The 18,333-nt window shown below is 39.5% G+C and overlaps 1 protein-coding gene across 6 annotated transcripts in view; it reads left to right on the top strand.

Moving 5' to 3' along the window:
• The first annotated feature begins 1,971 nt into the window (after positions 1–1,971).
• RAB3IP (RAB3A interacting protein) overlaps positions 1,972–18,333 on the top strand; it is a 29,508-nt gene continuing 13,146 nt past the window's right edge. For 3 of the 6 annotated variants that reach the window (XR_014618635.1, XR_014618636.1, XM_084290629.1), the window contains exons 1-4: positions 1,972–2,021; positions 8,145–8,420; positions 8,620–8,881; positions 16,023–16,118. Coding sequence is in view for 4 of the 6 variants with exons in the window: in XM_084290629.1 (XP_084146755.1) it covers positions 8,170–8,420; positions 8,620–8,881; positions 16,023–16,118 (609 nt within the window). In the remaining 2 variants the exon portion in view is untranslated. Of the gene's footprint in view, positions 2,022–2,790; positions 2,899–2,942; positions 3,078–8,144; positions 8,421–8,619; positions 8,882–16,022; positions 16,119–18,333 lie in introns of those variants that run through there. The other 3 variants (XM_084290630.1, XM_084290631.1, XM_084290632.1) reach the window with 3 other exon arrangements.

Raw genomic sequence — 18,333 nt, 5'->3', positions numbered from 1 at the left:
ACTAGGGAATTAAATAATTTTAAAGGTCAAAGCTCTTCAAACTGAAAACTCCCGTTCTATGAGGCTTCTTGCAGCAAACTTCAAGTTACACTGCTATTTGAATACTTTAATTTTGCACCACTTAGTTTCTTGGTTTTCCAATTCCTTCCAGAAAAGCTACGGATGATGATTCTCTGCAGCCATTTTTGCTGTCTGAGCCCCATTGTAGTCTATGTAGATTCACAGGCTGAAAACCGGTCGAGAATATATTACTGTTTATAGGTAATATATTTACTTTATGATGAATGGCATTGATGTTTGTCTTTTGACATCCTCTTTGTCATATTATTTTGCCCTTGATGAAGCTCTTGCTTGGCGGATGCTATGGTTAATGTGTCACAGAGAACATTATTTGTCTGTGGCAATGTCCTGCAGGACTGGCCAAACGGGATTCTTTCACATTCAGTGGAAAGCTGTCAAGATAATTAACATTTCAATTATTGACTGGAACGTGGCCTAGATTCCTTAACTGATGAATGGGACAAGATCTTGTTTACATATTTTTTTTTTTTTTCTGAAGTTCCTCACCGAAGTGCAGGGTGCAGTCAGTGCAGCTGTCATTGGAAGCACGCTTCTTGGTGACTGCATTGGACCAGTGGTAAAATTGAGCCCTGGCTACGGCAGCTTTCCAACATTTTGCCTACTGCTTCTAAAGACATATAAACCACAAAACAATGCAGACCAGGACTTCAAAGGTTAAAAAAAAAAAAAAAAAAAAGCAAAGTGCTCATGTTAACCTCCGAAAAGATGGAAAATTGCTTGATCTATTGTGGTTGTATCAAGGTGGCCTTAACGAAGGCTAAGGACATAGGTAAACAAAGATTAGAAGTAGTAATCTCTCTTTATCGGACAAACTACTAGAGCTGGAAAAACAAATCTTTTTAGCGTGTGAGCTCTGTTTTAGCTGTATACATGACCTTATTTCACAAGTCTTGTGCATACAAGTTACAATTCAATCTTCATTACATGCATTAGACAGGCTCCGTCCCAATTTGGGGCAGTGCATGCCCCATGAATGAAAAACCACTGCATAATGATGTGGTACACATTTCATTTTCTCATTTTTAATTGCGTAACAGAATGTCTTTGTTACTGTATATTACTAACCCCAGGATTATCAATTTCCTTGTGTTTTTCATGGTAACAGACTTTAATAGCCCTGCCCTTGTGTGCCCTCAGACAAAAGTGGTGCTGCAACCCTTTCTTCCAGACCATGCGCAGAGGCACAAAGTGTTGATGGATCTGTCCTGAAGTTATGAGTCCGTCTGCAGTCTGTCTGTCCACACTGTCTTCTCAAGCACACCACCTGAAATCATTTTCTCAACCACAAACCTCCACTACCTGCATTGGCTGGCCTAGAACGACTGGCCAACAACACTTTATGGCCTGTGCGTTTCTCATGGACAAGTGACCCATGGCTGTAGTGCTGCCACTGACCGACCCAACCCGTCCTACCATGCCACGCCACCTCCTTCCCTCAGCCATGGGCCTTGCCTTGTGGCTTGGCTACAAGGGGTGAGAAGATGGTGAAATTTAGGTTGAAATTAGGAGACGTTTCTTCTCAGAAAGTGTAGCCAGGCACTGAAATGGGTTGTCTAGGGAGGTGGTGGAGTCACCTTCCCTGGGGGTGCTCAAGGAGAGGTTGGACGTGGTGCTTGGGGACATGGCTTAGCGGGTGACATTGATGGTAGGACGATGGTCGGACCAGACGATCCTGAAGCTCTTCCCCAACCTTTACGATTCTACGGAGGTCACCTCCAGCCTCTTCCCGGCGGGCTGCCTCCGCCACAGCCACCCAACCACCCCCATGCCCCACAGCGGCGGCGCCCCCCACACTCTCCCTTCTCCCCTCACTCCCGCCTCGGCCGCCATGCGGGCGGGGCGCCGGCGGCTGCCATGCGCGGCGGCCGCCCAGCGAACCGCCCCCCGGCCGGCTGCAGGGACGCGGGGCGGCGGCGGCCGCTGGGGCTGGCTCGGCGCAGGTACGCGGCGGCGGCTCCGTTCCCGGTCCCGGTTCCCGGTCCCGGTGCTCCCTGCGGGTCTCGGGGGCTTCGTGAAGCATCGGCAGCTGCGCCGTTGAGGCGCTGGGAGGGGGGTCGCGGTGCGGGGGCGCCCAGCCCCGCCGTGCTGCCCCGGCCCCCTCGCGGGGCAGGTGGGAGGGGAGGCGGCCCGGGAGCGGGTGCCGGCCGCTGGGGGAGAAATTTGGGGGCGAGACCAAAATTTGGAGGGGTTTTCCGGCGGTGTTTGGCTTGCGGCTCGGCGCGGGGCGGGTTAAAGCCGGGCCTGCCGCGGTTCTGCCTCGCCTGGTTCGTGTTACCTGGTGGGGAGGAGGATAAATAATTCACCCTCCGGTCCCCTTTTTAATAAGTAACAAGCGCCGGCAGCCGGCGGGTCCCGTTGCAGCCGGGGGGAGGCAGCCCCCAGCTCTCAGCCGCCGCCGGCACCGGGGGAGCGCTCGCCGGGACGCCAGGTCAACCGCTCCCTCCGCTCCCCGTCAGCTTGCAGCTTTTCCCGCAAGATTACCCTGTATTTTGGCTGTTTTTTTTTAATTCCCCTTTTTCCTACGGTATTTAAAATACTACTATCAATCGGCCAGAAGTTGTATCAGGCTCTTTAGTAGTATCCTAGCCATTTCTTCAGACGTAACATTCCTTTAAACTTACCTGCGCGCACGGTGAGGAAGCTTTGCGCGCCTCGAAAACTGCGGCCGCCCTGACTTAAAGCTCGCTAATCAAATATTTTCGGTGTTAGCTGAAAAGGAGAGGGTCTCCAGGCCAAGGCTCGGCAGGAATTACACTGCCGCCACGCTCGGAGAGAGCAGGCGCCAGCCCGAGGAGGCTCCGCGAAGTTCTTCCCAAGGTAAGGCAGAGCTGAGGGGCTCCCTGCCTTAAGGACACAGCCTGGAGAAAGGACACTGCCTGCAGCCGAGTGCCTTGGTTTGGGTACTGCGAGCTGAACAGCCTTCTGTCAACGTCAGCTCACAACAAATCCTGAAGTATTCCACCTCTCAAAGCACTGGTTTTCCCCTCGAATAAGAGGTGTGCTATCCAGCAGGCTCTAAGCCGTGGTTATTTATAGGTTTCACAAGCACTTTGTAAATATAGATCTTTGAATCGTGTGCTGCTCGTTTCTTCCCGTAAGGGGTGCAGCTTGCTGTCTGCACCTCTATTTTTTCTAGCTGAAGATATCCCCGTAACAGTTTTCAAATAAGCTGTTTTTAATCATCGCTTCAGCAAGACACAAATTCTTTTAACTTTGTGAAGTCTTGCTATCAAATAGTCTTACACGTTTCTTTATAACAGTGTGAAATAGTGTTTGGCTGGCTAACAGGGTAAAGAAGGGAAAAACACCCACATGGCATTTTACGACAAAACTAGGGGGGGTGCAATAGAAAAAGGTTATCATAATTAGATAATACTTAGGGCAATATTATGCATTTATCTACTAAGAGGGTTTTTTTTTTTTTTGCTAATTCTTAAATTCTGTAGATTTGCTTACCCGTTTCTTTTACTATTGATTGGTAAATACATTGTGTAGGGTTGCTCACAAATAAAAACTGCATTTAAGCGCTAGAGTAGTTGAACAGCATTTTCTCTTGTGTTTTCCTGTCCTCAGAATAACCTGTTGCACATTTGCACTCCGTAAGTACAAAGATCTATCATAATTTTAAAGGTGGGAATTTTCTGCAACCTTTAAGGGAATGCCTGTGCCAAGTCTTGAATTGTGTACGTGCAATGAGCTTGCAGCAACAACAGTGTTTGAACTTGTATGAATTTTGTGGCTAAGCTTATATATAAAACACTGTTTAGTCCTGTAAAAAAAAAAAATAAAAAAATCACCAAAACTCTTTATCCAGAGCTAACATCTAATGAATATCTCATATGGAATAGCTGTAGTTTAGTTGGTGTTTTGAACCTTAAATTAACATCCACATAAACCTTACAAAGAATTTTAGTTTTTAAACTGCCTGCTTGTGTCTGGTAGGTGTTGGTGTGGAGTTACAGGACTTAACTGGACTGTTTCATTAAAAGGTATTTATTAGTCTGCCACCGTAATTCCCTGCTGAGTCCTTTGGGACTCGAAACATATTATGTTCCAGACCATAAATGCCAACTATTTCAAACCTGATTTTTTTAAGCCCACTGAGAAGAATGCAGGCCTTATGGTGTGTCAGTCCTTCTGAGGAACTGGTCCAAAAAAATCCCCTCTCCTGGCCTGCACCCCCCTGCTGCTACTGCCCCCTCCTGTGTTAATAGAGGTGAGCTTTGGAGTCCCGTAAATGAAGCCTTTGAGACTTCATTCTGTTTTGAAAAGCCTTCTGTGTGAAGATTAAAACACTCTAGGTAATAAGCTCGTTTTTTGGTAACTGCTGACTAGAATTTGCGTGTCATCAAGACGTTCAGAAGTAGTAACTTCTTTTTCCTTGTGTCCTCCTCCTTGAGCAGGTAACAGTTGTGTTGTGTTGGTGCTCTTCATCAAAGCTAAAAATGACGCTTTCGACGTGTGAAATGTTGCTGCTAAATGGGCTGTAGCAGTTAGGAAATTGCTTTTAAATAACACCAGGCTGAAGATGACAACTTTGAACAGCTTGTGAAAGACAAACTGGGTTTGTAGCAGGCAGTCTCAAGTCTCAATTTTTGCGTTTTCAACAGAAAACAATCCATGATAAGTTGCTGCTTTCCAGGGAGGTTGTGAGCATTTGGTTATCGGCTGCTCCTGTTCAGACAGTAGCCGAACCCTTCTTAGAGTAACATGAAAACTAGATGAAGTGTTTTAATTTGACCGTTGACAATGTTCACAGTCCTTGTTTCTTGTTAGAAACCATAGAGGCATATTAAATTGTTGTTCAACTCATTTCTTTTGTAGTACACTTTTATTTAATCTTAGATAAATGGCATGTTTGTGCATAGTTTCCTCAGAAAGTTATGTGTATAATCAGCAGTGCGAGTGGGGCGGCGGAGATATAATGAAATGACAACTTACGCCAAATTGGCTTTATTTCCAGATGAAGGTATAAGGAAATTAGCTTACGCTGTTGTTTCACGCTAGTTTATTACAGCAGTTGAATTTTGCATGTCATCCAAATTGCACGCTATCATCTCAGACAAAAAAAAAGCTTCATGTTCCCCCACAGCAAGGCTGTTGCTATTCGATGATCTGAACACCCCACCAAGCCTTAAACCTATAAGATTTAATAACACTGAAATTTAGTGTTTTTTTTTTTTTTTTTTTTTAACCATTACTTTTAAGAGCTCTTTCCCAAAAGATAACTTTTTTTTTTTTTAAGACTGCTTAGCTTTTTGCGTGTATGCCTGGTTTCATTAAAGCAATTAAAGCATAACGTGTGTTTGGCAAGCATTTGGTAACAACGTTCTGGTGTTGGCCAGTCTCGAAACGGAGATACTCAATGTAGGCTTCTTCGCTGGGCAAACCACCCGTACCAGGCTTCTTCCTGCTCACTGCAAAGTGAGAAGTAATGCTAGGGAGGAAAGAAGTTGTGAATGGGAAGTGTTTTACACAGATGGTACGCCTGTGAGTGCCCATTTGAAAGAGTTTAGCTGAAGGGCTTTATTTTCAGCTCTGCCAGTTAACTTGTGGAACTTTCTTACTTACTGTATGAGAAAGAGCTTGCTTTTTAATAACTGAGAAGGTACGTGTGGGTTTACTTACTCATAGATCTGTCTTGTCTGTTTAAGCTGAGATTGATACTTAATGGACAAGCAGAGTGATAGTCTTGTAAATAAAACTCCCTTTTTTTTTTGGTGTTGCCCATTAAGTTCACTGCAGGATTTAGGCACTTTAGGAGGAAAAGCCCTCGGATTCATTGCAGCAGGGGCGTGTAGGTGGGATAGGTATTTTTGATAAACATGCTACTTGTAGATGATGTGATAGTCTGGGAGGAGAGCTGGAAATGGATTCGAAAGTCTGGAAGGTAATAAACAGGCTTATTACATATATATATATATATATATATATATATGTTTCTGTGCAAGCCAGCATGACTTTGTGCACTTCATAATGTAGCTGGATTTGTGTAACTTATCACAAGGATAAGGAATGGCATGCCTTCAGGTCTGCTGTTTACTTGGTATGCTTGCTACATGGTATTTGGACATACTAAGAACACATTCAACACTGATAATTAAATTTTTCCTGAGCACTTTCTTGCTGGAAATGGCTAAATAATATTTATTTAAGACCAGTTTTGTGAAGAAACTCATGGAAAATTTCAGCTCAGTGGGATATTCTTGATTTCTTTTTTTCAAGATGGCAGTAGTTAGCTTATTAAATGCTAAATGCTGACACGCAGTAGTTTTACTGTAGACCTGAACACATTTTTGGATGTTTAACCTTGAAGAAACGTCCTGTAGCTTTGGCAGTCCCTTGGTTTTAATTTGTTGAGTCAACAGGTTTTATCATCATATAGAGCATGTAATTAAAATGTTTGCAATAGCTAAGAAGAACTATAGGGAAAGCAAACAAGAATATTTGCCAGACTTACTTAAGCAAAACTTAGCTCTTTGTATTACGATAGAAAAGCTCCAAAGTACAAAATCGTGGCAGTTTTCTTTGTAAATGATGCTTGCACAGCTGTTGATCAAAACGGACTTCTGCATAGCATTTTAAAGCGTGTAGGTGTCCCTTTGTGTTTATGTAAGGTCCTTTTTCTGTGCTTTAAGTCTGGGCAGTTTCATAGCGGTGATTGTTTTTTTAGGGGAGCAATTAACAAAGAGCAGCAACACTGTAGGCAACTCGCTGTCTGAACAAATTATTTTCTACCTTTTGCTCCAAATGTACTACATAATGCAGTAAAACAACTTGTTTAACGTGGATGTGTGAGTGCTCAGTACAATACTTGAGGCAGAAAGCAGTTTTGAATGGTGCTCTTTGAGGTTTAAGGTGATCAAAAAGTGTTGATGTAACTAAAACTTTTGTGTGTGCACTCTTGAGGATTCCATTCCTGTAATTTTCTGTGTGTTTTATGAAATAATGAGCTGGACGTTCATACAACAGTAAGTAGATGGCATCTCTTTGTGGTTAGGATCTGCCATCTTTCTAGATCTTCTCTTTACCTGCTCTTTTCAACAGAAAGAGCAAAGCAAATTTTCTCTATAAAACGCCATGGATTCTGTCAGATGCTGCAGTTCTTTTCCATGTAAGGTATCTCTGCGAAGCCTGAATCTTGTCTTCATTTCTAAACTATGGAGGATGCTCTTTTTGCAGTGAGTAATCACTGCTAAGTGATTCCTTCACAAATTTCTTCATACTACTACCAGTTCATAGTTTTGAATCATGCAAAGATTTTATGATCTGATAAGCCGTGGAGAAAATCAGAGCTTCTCTATTGTGGTTTGTATAATTCTTGTTCTACCACGTTGATCTTATGAAAAGCATGGAACGAAAATGAAAAGTTAATGAGTTAAATTGGCCATGTCGCCAATTCACCGTACGCTTTTGCATGCATTATATGGAATTAATTCATTTTTGTTATAGTACTTATTAAATACACAGTCTTCACTTAATTATGTGATATATTAAATGGACATCATCATGCTTCCCATGAGGGAAGTCTTATCGACCAGTTTTGTCACTTCCTTGAACTGCTACAAGGTTAGACATAAATGAACCAAAACTGTTATGGACTCTAATTTATTTAAAGGTGCACTGATTTCTGTCTTCGGATTATTTGTTTCCTTGAGATTAAAAGTGGAAGCTTTAGGTTTAATTTTTTTTTCTGCTTCACGGGTCTCCTACTCTTGAATGTAAAACATTTGTGTTTTGATACAAAACAATTCTAGGCTGTATTAATGATGACTTTGTTTCATGATAGTGCGTGTTCTTGATTCCATCATTTGGTTTAGATGTGGAGCCTGCTGTTAGAGCTGCTGAACTCAACAGTCCGATATATGGGAGGAAAAAATCATTGGTGGTTGAAGTTGATACTTGTGCAAAAGTTGTCCACAACTTTGTTAAATCATGAAGTATTCTGACCATATTTGACCATTTTAAAAAAATTTAAATGATTGTAACTCTATATGTAGTTATATAAAGATCTAACCAAACGTTTCCTGTTTGCATTCTGATGATGTGTTTATTTTGTTCAGGGTTTCATATGATGAGGCTTTTATTATGGCCAGTGACTCCTTGGAAGGCTTTCATGAAGTGAACCTCGCTTCGCCTACGACCCCAGATCTTCTTGGAGTAAATGAGCCAGGGACTCAGGAACAAACTACCTCACCCAGTGTTATTTACCGACCGCATCCTTCTGTTGTGTCCTCCGCGCCAATCCAACCCAACGCATTAAATGTCTCTGACCTTCCCACACAACCTGTTTATTCATCTCCCAGACAACTGAATTGTGGAGAAATATCAGGTGTCAGGTAAGTTTTGTGCATCTGTTTACTGGCTTTTTTTTTTTTTTGCTTACAAACTATTTGCTTTACTGAAGATAGAATTTTAATATAGCATGTAATATTAAATAGTGTCCGTAACAGTACGTTCAGCACTACTACTGCTATTTCTAAAATATTTCTTCATAATATATAATATAAATAAAAAAACCTCTCTCTCTCTTTACAGCATCAATGTCACCGACGCAGTACTGTGTTCTACCTCTGGACCCCAGGGTGGGTCATTCAATCACAATAATTCCAGAAAGGAGAGCAATAATGCAGAGAGAGAGTTTTTACAGGGTGCTACAGTAGCAGATGTTGCTGAAGGAAATGAAGATATTTTTGGGTTGAGTACAGACAGTTTATCTCACTTACGGAGCCCATCTGTACTGGAAGTAAGAGAAAAGGGCTATGAAAGATTGAAAGAAGAACTTGCAAAAGCTCAGAGGGTAAGGCTTGTTGTCTTGTCTCCTGCTTTTTCTCTCTTCACTATGATTCTGATGTGACAGAATGATAGATGGCAGTCCGAGTCTACTCATTTACAATAGAATTATTACAATGTATTTATTTTAAGTAAAGTTATTCTGAATGGCTGCAGTGCTAACGTCTTAAAACACTATCAAGGAATAATTCTTTCTAATGCTGCAGCTATTTACCATGGAAAGCTCTTGCTGCAGCTTCTGGTTAAACTTTCTTTTTCTCTGAAATGTAGGCCATTCCTTCATTCTGGCATTTGAGAATAGGAGTAATTTACTGTTATCCTTCTGTTACATTCTAAGTTTTTGTAATGCTGATTATATACCTTTTGAGTCTTTTTTCTCCTGTGGTACAAAAGTGTAGCTTGTGTCAATTTAGAAACATTTTAGAACATGGTAGTTGCCATGTATCATAGACAAATGCCCCTATGAGAAAGAAGCAATAAAGATGTCAGTGAAGTTCTTTAGAGTAGTTACACCACACTTCAAATTGAACATGGATGCCTTTGAGGACACTGGCTCAATTCATTAATATTTGTAAAGCGCTTTGTCTTGTTTGGATGGATGGTGCTATATAAATGCAAAGCCATTATTTATCATTCTAACATCTTTCTGTGCTTCACCTTTCCAGTAGGTTCTGTGCTGTTTGTACCTGTGCCCTTTCCTCTCCTCTACATGATTCCACTCTTGTTTAGATTTAAGCCCATCTTATCTTGTGTTTGAACTTGTTTTCCTGTGCTCGTTGCCTTTCTGTCGAATGTAGAAATCATTTGTGTCATAGCTGCATTTGCCCTTGTCATTGTGAATCTTAAATATGGATTTTGATATCACTTCTTCTGTTGGCTGTTTTGTCACCGAGTTGTTGCTTCCTTTGCTGAGGTGTTTGTGTGCTTAGCACTTGACCACAGAAAGGAAACATTAACCTGAGCTAATGTTGAGGACCTTGGTTGTGAATATATAAACCTAGCAGTTAAACTTGAAACCTCAGAAAGCAAGATCAAACTAAAGTTTAAACTTTAGAAGAGCTTTTCCAGCTCCTGGCAACTTACAGAAATATAGCTAACATTCTTAAAATCTGCAACGTGGATCTGTTACTGTAACCTTTGAATTATCTGAAAATATTAATCTGGTGTAAAGTTGCGTGGGTTTTATGTCTAGCTCAGCTCATATCTTAAGGTAGTTTTAAAAGAAATAGCATTAAAGCTGTTAAGGCATACTAAATGTATGTTAAGTATTTTCAAACACTTCTGATGTTCTTAAAAACTTGATTCAGCTCTAACTTGAGAATGTTGATGTCAAAGTCCTTGTTAATAATTCTCAGCATATTAGGTTGATTCTTATCAGTGTTATACTAGGTGAATAACTTCTGTCTGCTTGTCTTCCTCAGCTTGCACTGTTTCAGAATTACTCAGTAATGCAGGAGTCTTTACAAAGTACACAGTGATAAACCCTGTTCCTTTCACAGTATTTCTTCTACTTCCTGTATAGGGACTAATTTTTTGTATTCCTAATTGATCTCCAACTGCTTTTTCCCCAAAGTTATGACTGTTCATATAGGGTTGTGCCCACTCTGCAGTATTTAGTGTTGTGCAGACTTTGAATATATATCCAGCTACATTCACTTTTGTCAATGAGTGCTGTTTAAAAATCTGCAGGGATATAATTAATAGGTGGTGCTTATGTACAGCTCATTGTTTTTTACATGATTTTTTAAAGTTCTCTTCAAGCCTCTATCATTCATTCAGTTTATGAGCTTTGTCAGGAACAGTGAGAAAAAAGAGAATTGCAATTTGCACTTGAATTTTATGAACTCATTCAGCCTGGAAAAATGGATTCTCCAGGATTGAACAGAGTAGATACAAATTTGCTGTCCTGCCTTTTTCATTTGTTCCGAATTTCTTACCTGAACTGTGTATGCAGTTTTGATATGTGTTAAAGAATTTCTTGCAGTTGTGATTGGAAGGATAATGAGAATGGAAATAGGGATTTTGAGGCTTAGGGATCCATTACCTAAATTCTTTTCATGCTTTGAATACAACTTTTTTTTTTTTTCTTATATGCTCTCATTTTTTTTTTAATATTAGGGAATATATATATATGACGTAGTTTTTGGACATCTAAATATGGTTCTTGAAATTATTCAGGAATAGGAGAAAGGCGTTTTCTCTACTTCTATATGTGCCATGTATTTATTCAGTCTAAGGAATTCACTTCTCAAAATGAACAGCACTACTGGCAAAATTGTTGGCAGAAAAAATCATCCAAAAATTTGTTTCATGATGGGAGGAAATGTATTTTCTGCTTCAATCTAGGTAAGCTGCAGTCTCAAATCATACCATAAGATGGTGAGAGAGATTGGGCTGGAAATAACAGTAGGGCAACGCTCTATAGTAACACAGTGTGTAAGACTGGACGTACTTTTGCCTCAAAATGCTGCCTTAAAAATTAAAACTTGGTATTTTTTACTCTTTGAGTCCATTCAGGCCGTTTCTTTTCAGTGAAGACTTTCTGGCTGTACTCCGTAAAGTGGAGCTGAAGAGCCCTTGCTTTAAATGATCTGAACCTTTCCACGTGTTTTACTCCTGTTTTTAAAACAGCATCAAGGAAATAGAGGAGGAGTTAAAAGGCTCAGTGATCAGTGGCCAGGACATTATCTCCTTGTGTCTCTGTGCATTTGTATTTTTGTTTCAGCCATCTTTGGATTGAGCTGTGACACAGTGGCTGTAATAAACCACATTTAGGTAACATGGAGAGAACAACAATGCCATTTTGATATATGGTTCTTCTTGATGTGTAAGTTTAGTGGAGCCTTAGCAATGGGGTACCTTCTGTTTGTTTTTCATACTAAGTAACTGCCATATTGCGTGTATTTTTGGATACCTTGTTTGCAGTTTCTGAGCTGTGGCAGTTCATGGTCATGTTTTCCTTGAATTTTTGTGTGACTTGACCGTGAAGTTACTCAGTCATGAATCTGACTGTCAATATAATGATGTCATCTGTAACTGCAGAGGGAAACTTAATTTTCTGTGCTGATATGTTTTCTCTGGGAGCGTTGTCATTTTCAGCTCTCACTGGTGGGTAGCCCCCTTTCCTGATGAGGAAAGAGCAGTCTACCAGAAATGGTGCCAGTAAATGCCATACTCAGTTTGAGAATGAATTCCATGCTTCCTACTACCTTTAGAGCAAGATCTGTAGGCTTATTGGCAATGACCAAAACAGGTTAATTTTTGTAATAGAAATTTGCATTATTGATTTTTCCCTAGTAGAGTGAAACTGAGAGGTTTTCTAACACTGATAGAGCGATTTTTGTGAAGGAGTAGCAGCATAAAACATGATATTGTAAATATCAACATTTTTCTGGAGCATGATACTCGGAGTTTATTTCAGTGGCTTCAGTTTCTGTATGCATTCTTCATGTCATAAGATCAAAGTGGACTTACAAGTTTTATTTATGTCTTCAGATCTTGCATTTTGATAGAGGTGTTGAAGTGGATTTTTCCATTGTTCTGCCTGTATTGTCAAAGAATCCAGTGTAACAGGTGTTATCATCATAGTGTTTCTGAGTAGGCTAACGCTGCTGGTTAAATCTGTATCTTTTCACAGAAAACTATGGTGTTTTTAGAAACTGCATGGATTAAGGAAAAAATAGATTCACAATAACTGCCCAGGAATTCCTGTAGCAGCATATGAGAACATTTGGCATTATTACATTTCTGCTGCCACTTGCTTATAAATTAATGAAGAATAAAAATGAGAAGGCTCCAGAAAAAAAATACCATCCAAAACTCCACCAAAGAGCATGCTTACAAACTTTTCTAAAACAAATAGCAGTTGAATTGTAAGGCCGCTGGCTTGTCAGTGTTGAAGATGGTTTCTCTGAGGGTGTTGTAGGAGTTTGTTGCTGTCTTGGAGTGACGAAGGACTTGTTTCCACACTGCTGGCTGATGCTGTTGTAGTATGTTGCAGGCATCACATTTTTTTTTCAGGCAAGTAGTAGACCACATGCACGCAAACCAGAAGCATCTTCAGCCACACCCATAGGACACATAATTCAATAGTCTATTCAATTCAGATCCATCAAAAGTTCAATCGCATTGAAAACCCTTGAAATTTGGTTCCAAAAGACAAATTTCCATGGAGCTTGTTTCGTGTGGGTGCTGAATGAAGACCAGACGAATTTAAATGTATTCTATTAAGGTGCCAACTTTTTTTTTTTTTTTTTTTTTAACAACTTCAGAATTCAGCCATATTCCGCAGTTCTGATTTTAGGTGAGATCTCTAGAAAACTTTTTGTTCTTTTCTTGATCTTCTGCATTCAGTGATGACTTGCTTAAATTGCTGAACTAGATCCAGGATGATTTTCTTTCTAGAATTTAAAACATTATTTTGAAGCAGCAATTTGCATTCCTTATCGCACTGTTTTTCTCTATAGACCCACCCCGTACTCTGTTCATGAAGGTCAAAGTGAAATAAGCAGTAATATGACCATTTGATACAGGAATATTTATTTTTAAAAAACTTTTTCATGCAAGTTTCAGTTTGTTATCACCTACTTCAGTAACTGTGTGTTCTGATTTTCAATAGCTCATCTCCATGTGCTGTATCAGAGCAGTAATGTGAGAAGGGCTGCAGGAGGGCTGGTTAATCTAGTGCACGTGGTCGTCTTCTCTGCCTCTGTGTTATGTATGGCTGGAAGGCGTTCAGTAGGGGCTTTAAGGCACAAGTGGTGGTAATGGCTCTAATAACTGATAAGCTTTTGCTTTGGGCATTCTTTATTTCTTTCCTGCATAAAAACCATCGGCTGGAGCTATTAAACTTACGTGACAAAATAACGTGGTATATTGCGCTCCTTCTGAGTCGTGTCACAGAAATTTGCCCAATATTTGACAAATACAGCTAAGCAGCTGTGTGCAATACACTGCATGCTGTCGTCTCCCTTTTGCTTTCATTAAGTAGCTTTACTCATCTGCCTACGTTTTAATCTAAGCCTCCCCCTAATCTTCCCAGTTGCAGGCAAAGCTCAACAGTCTTGCCTGGAATAATGTATTGATGGTGGTAGGCCAGAAGCGAGCCGAGCTGGTTCTGCTTTTGCCGTGAGTTTGATAGCTCTTGACCTGAGTCTTAATACAGTTTCCTTTTAGGATGTATTGTAGCACTTCTGTATTTAAGTTGTCTGTAGCATTTTCCTTATAAATCAGTGAAAGAAATAAAAAGTATTGATGTATGCTCGGTATTTATAGGAACATATAAAACTTAAGCTTTAAGTATTTTGCATCAAATCTTTCATTTCCCTGTTACCAACCATATCTTACATGGGAAATATTTTAAAGCAAAAAAAAAAATAGATTGTTTCTTTTTTCAGTATCTTTTCTCTTTTTAGTTTTCTGTATTCCCTTTTCCTTCCATCTGTCTGTATCTATTTTCCTTCTTTTTATTTTCTTTTTTTTTTTCCTGAGACATAGGTCATTGTGTACAGTATAGTATATAGTAAGTAGGAGTTGAGTACAGTCAGAAAAATACCATGTTTGTGAAAAAAAAAACACAACACAACATTTAAGTGGTACATTTCAAAGGGCTTCGTATGAAACGTAAAATAGCAAATAAACTAAACTAAAATTTGATGAAAATGTCCAAAGTTAAAATCAAATAAAAGAAAAAAGAAATAACGCATTTTCCAATACATGGGTCTTGAAAAGGCATCAGATTTAGGGGCTGGAGTCAGACAAGAAGACCTTCATCCTAGAGGAAAACCTGCTGCCAGTTCACTGCAGAAATTGAGAGCGTGCTGCAAGGCGAGGTGTAGTTTCCCACACTGTTGTGTACAGCATTACTCAACCGTGAAGCCTTTGGGAGAAATACTAACTACCTCCTAGAAACGTACAGAGGCTGACATTTTGGTCTCTTTATGGCTCTGTAGGGACTGGCCTCCTGGAGTTTTCTGAAGGCAGGTTCTGTGCTGGTTTCTGGAGGTTTTGGAAACATAACTGTTGTTAGGTTGGATTTGGAGTCTTTAACGTGTCAGTGACAGACTTGGGTCCTACCTCCCCGGCGTGACACTAGTGCAGGAGCTAGATTGGCAGGGAGAAAAGAAGATGGAGAAGAGCTAGGTGGGGATTGTAGATGGGAGGGGGGTTATGGCCCAAAGAAACGCTTGAAAGGTCAGGATGATCTGCTTTCTGCTTTTCTTTCCCTTGTATTTTCTCACCATCCTTTTCTGTCTTGCTAGAGCTTCCAGCATTCAATAGGTGGGGAAGGGGAGAGGATCTCTTCTTTTAAATTCCCAGTCAAACTTTTTGTACTTCTCTGCCAAAATACTGCACTTTTTCCTCAGACTTGGGAAAATACAGACAAGATTGGGCATGTGTATCCCATATACTGCCAAATCTGTGTTAAGGTCTTACTGTAAAAGTGCCTTCTTCACTTAAGTGATATTTTAGTGATATCATAGACAAATAACATTTTGAATTTCATAAGCTATTTTCATTTGATTTATGTATCTCTGCACAAACAAGAGTTACAGATAAAATCACAGTATGATTTTGTAATTATGTTAGTCATAAGGAGACCTACAGGCGAGACACTATTTATAGTAAGATGTGTTTTAAGATTGTAAGAGAATTGGGGATTGTCTTGAGGCAAAGCTATTTTTGAAAACTTTTTTATTTAAACAACAGAACCAAATACTTGTGGATTACTTCTAAGTGTCTGATAAAGAATGGGTAAACAGAACTGGTATTCTGTCTGTCCCAGTAATTAATTTTATCTCTATTTTAATGGACTGTAGTCTTCTATACTCTGTATCCTTTTTAGAGAAGGCAAGTTTTTTTTTTAACCTCCAAATTTTGGACATGCTGATGTTTAGGTTAGAGATACTGTAGATTGGCCTGGTAGATTGCTGTATAGAGGAAGAAATAGCTATTTTGCATTATTTTAATTAACGACGTTAATTTAATTGCTTCTAGTTTTAAGACTAATATTTTGAAAGGCTTTGTTTAGTGAAGGTTTTGTGTTCCTCTGCTATCTTTTTTTTCTTTTCCCCTCTCTCTGTAGTAGTAGCTTTAAAAGGCCAAATTACTACTCTAAGTCAGAATAAATAACTTTCAATTTTCCATAGGAGCTGAAGTTAAAAGATGAAGAATGTGAAAGGCTTTCTAAAGTGCGAGATCAACTTGGACAGGAATTGGAAGAACTTACAGCTAGTCTGTTTGAGGTTTGTTGGAGTCTTCGATGTGATATACTTTAAGGAAGCTGAGCCAGATGTTTCATGTAGAATCAGTGTATCTAATGCTGACTTTTTCTGCAATAAGCTTATAAAGGGATTTGTGTTCTGAAGATCTGGGTGTGCTGGTAGAGGCTTAAGAGCAAGCAGTAGACGTTTCACTTAGATGAGAGATGTTGTTGAGCTTGTCAATTTGCCTAGACACAAAATGAAGAAAATAAGGCAAATGTGTCAGAAAGCTTAAAACTATTTAGGCTCATTTTTTGGCATAACTATTTTGAGACAGCTTCTCTGTCTGACAACAAGGCTATCTAGATAAGAGCTAAATTTGGGGTTGTCATGGTGATTACATGCAAAATAACATAGTTCCAGATCAATGGAGGTAGCACAGAATATAACTTAACCATGCTTTCAGCTTTTGAATTTTGGGTCTGGCAGCATGTTACTCCCACAAACTTGAAGAGAAACGGAGTGATGCACCAGGGTGGAACCTGGTTGCAAAGTGAGAAACCCTGAACTCTTAAGTGGGACCTTTTCAGTTGAGAAAAGAGCAGTGGTTCCAACAAAGATTGTGAGCTTGCATTAAACAGAAAAAAAAAATCTTAAATCCGCACTTGAAACAGAATTGGTTGCCATTTTGCCATGGAATACCTAGAAGCTAAATTATGATATGCAAACCTGTTGGAATAAGTTTATTAACTAGTGATACTTTGTGCTTACCAAATTGTAAATATTGTCTGTCAGCGTACACATAGAGGTAAAAACATCAGATGTCTTTTAGAAGCAATACTGTTGAAGTTGTAATGGTATAAAAGTGCTATAAAAACTGGAAAGTATTAATGTTCAAAAATGAAGTAACAGATTTCTCTGTGGAATGCAATTTATTTCATCATCCCAGTAGGGCAGTTACTTAATATTTTAAGAAGCTTCTGCATGTAGAATAAACATGAAAAGCTGGAAAGCTACTTTTTAGCATAAGTATTTACGTAGATGGGGTGGAGAAAGGTGATGGACAGGCACTTTAACTGTAGAGGAATAGACGTAATTACCCATGTAATTTTATGTTAATGACAGTTGATAAATTAAAACAGTGTGTCAGTTTGTTAAAGCTATGTTTGAAATACAACACATTATTAATGATTATTTAATGAGTTTTAATTATTCAGAACTCCCAGCTGTTGTGGGCATGTCACTCGAATTTTCTTTTGTGTTGTGATTTCACAAAGAGTCTCTATTAAAACAGTGCTAAGGTTTCTTCATTTTTGCACTTGGATCTACAGCCCTTGGATTCATGTTCTGTTCTGAATCCCATTAATTTCATGAGCGTATGGGTGGATATGCTGGAGTTCATATTAATGTAGCCCACTGGAGGATGGAGACTTGTTTTGCACAGCTGGATGTATATATTCCATTATCACCCTGTAATAGCATGGTAACATGCTTTGCTTTTAAAGGTGCATCCCTAAGCAGAAACTGCATGGTCAATGTTAAATGTATTTGTACACATTGTATAGATGTGTATGTGCCCATTCCTGCATGTGTCTGTCACTATTTAAGAGAATTTTATGAACCCATATTACACAGCTGTGTTGAATGACGATGGGAGCCAGATGTTCTGGTGTGATGATGTATGACATTTTTGTTTTATTTATATAGCGTCCAGATATGTGCTAGGCGCTTTACAGATATGAGAAGAATCCTATCCCAAGTAATTTAGTCAGTGGCCCTGATCTTTCAGTTCTTGTTGCCTTCAGTAAGTACCAAATAAGAACAGAAATTTGATCACAGGCATAAATTGCTGGATCAGAGCCTAAACAAATACATTATGCAGACAAAAGGCTTAGAAGTCTGAGGTAAAAAGATGTTTTAAAAAAATCCCAGTCCTTTTATGCTTTGTTCATTATTAGCTTAGTCTTGCTTGCTTACTTGGATTGGTTTTTAGTGCTTGTTCTGTTCTACTGAAGAAATGTTTGTTAATCCATAAACTACTTTTAAGCTTTTACTTTAATTTTTTTTAATTGATGGTAAGAATTCAGTTCAGTTGTTTGACCAGTTTTTTCATGCAGAAGTTTACAGATGATTAAAACTGGTTATTCTGGCTAGAAGAAAGGAGAAGTTCTTTTGAATGTGCTGCTGTACCAATGTTGTTTTTGTTGCTACCAGTTAAATTTTTCTATTGGGGGGCCAAGGAACTTCAGTGGTCAGC

The sequence above is a fragment of the Netta rufina genome (genome assembly GCF_964035555.1).
Source record: "Netta rufina genome assembly, chromosome: 1".
NCBI lineage: Eukaryota > Metazoa > Chordata > Aves > Anseriformes > Anatidae > Netta > Netta rufina.
Note: the sequence above shows the minus strand (reverse complement) of the source record. Positions and strands in the feature narration are given on the sequence as shown.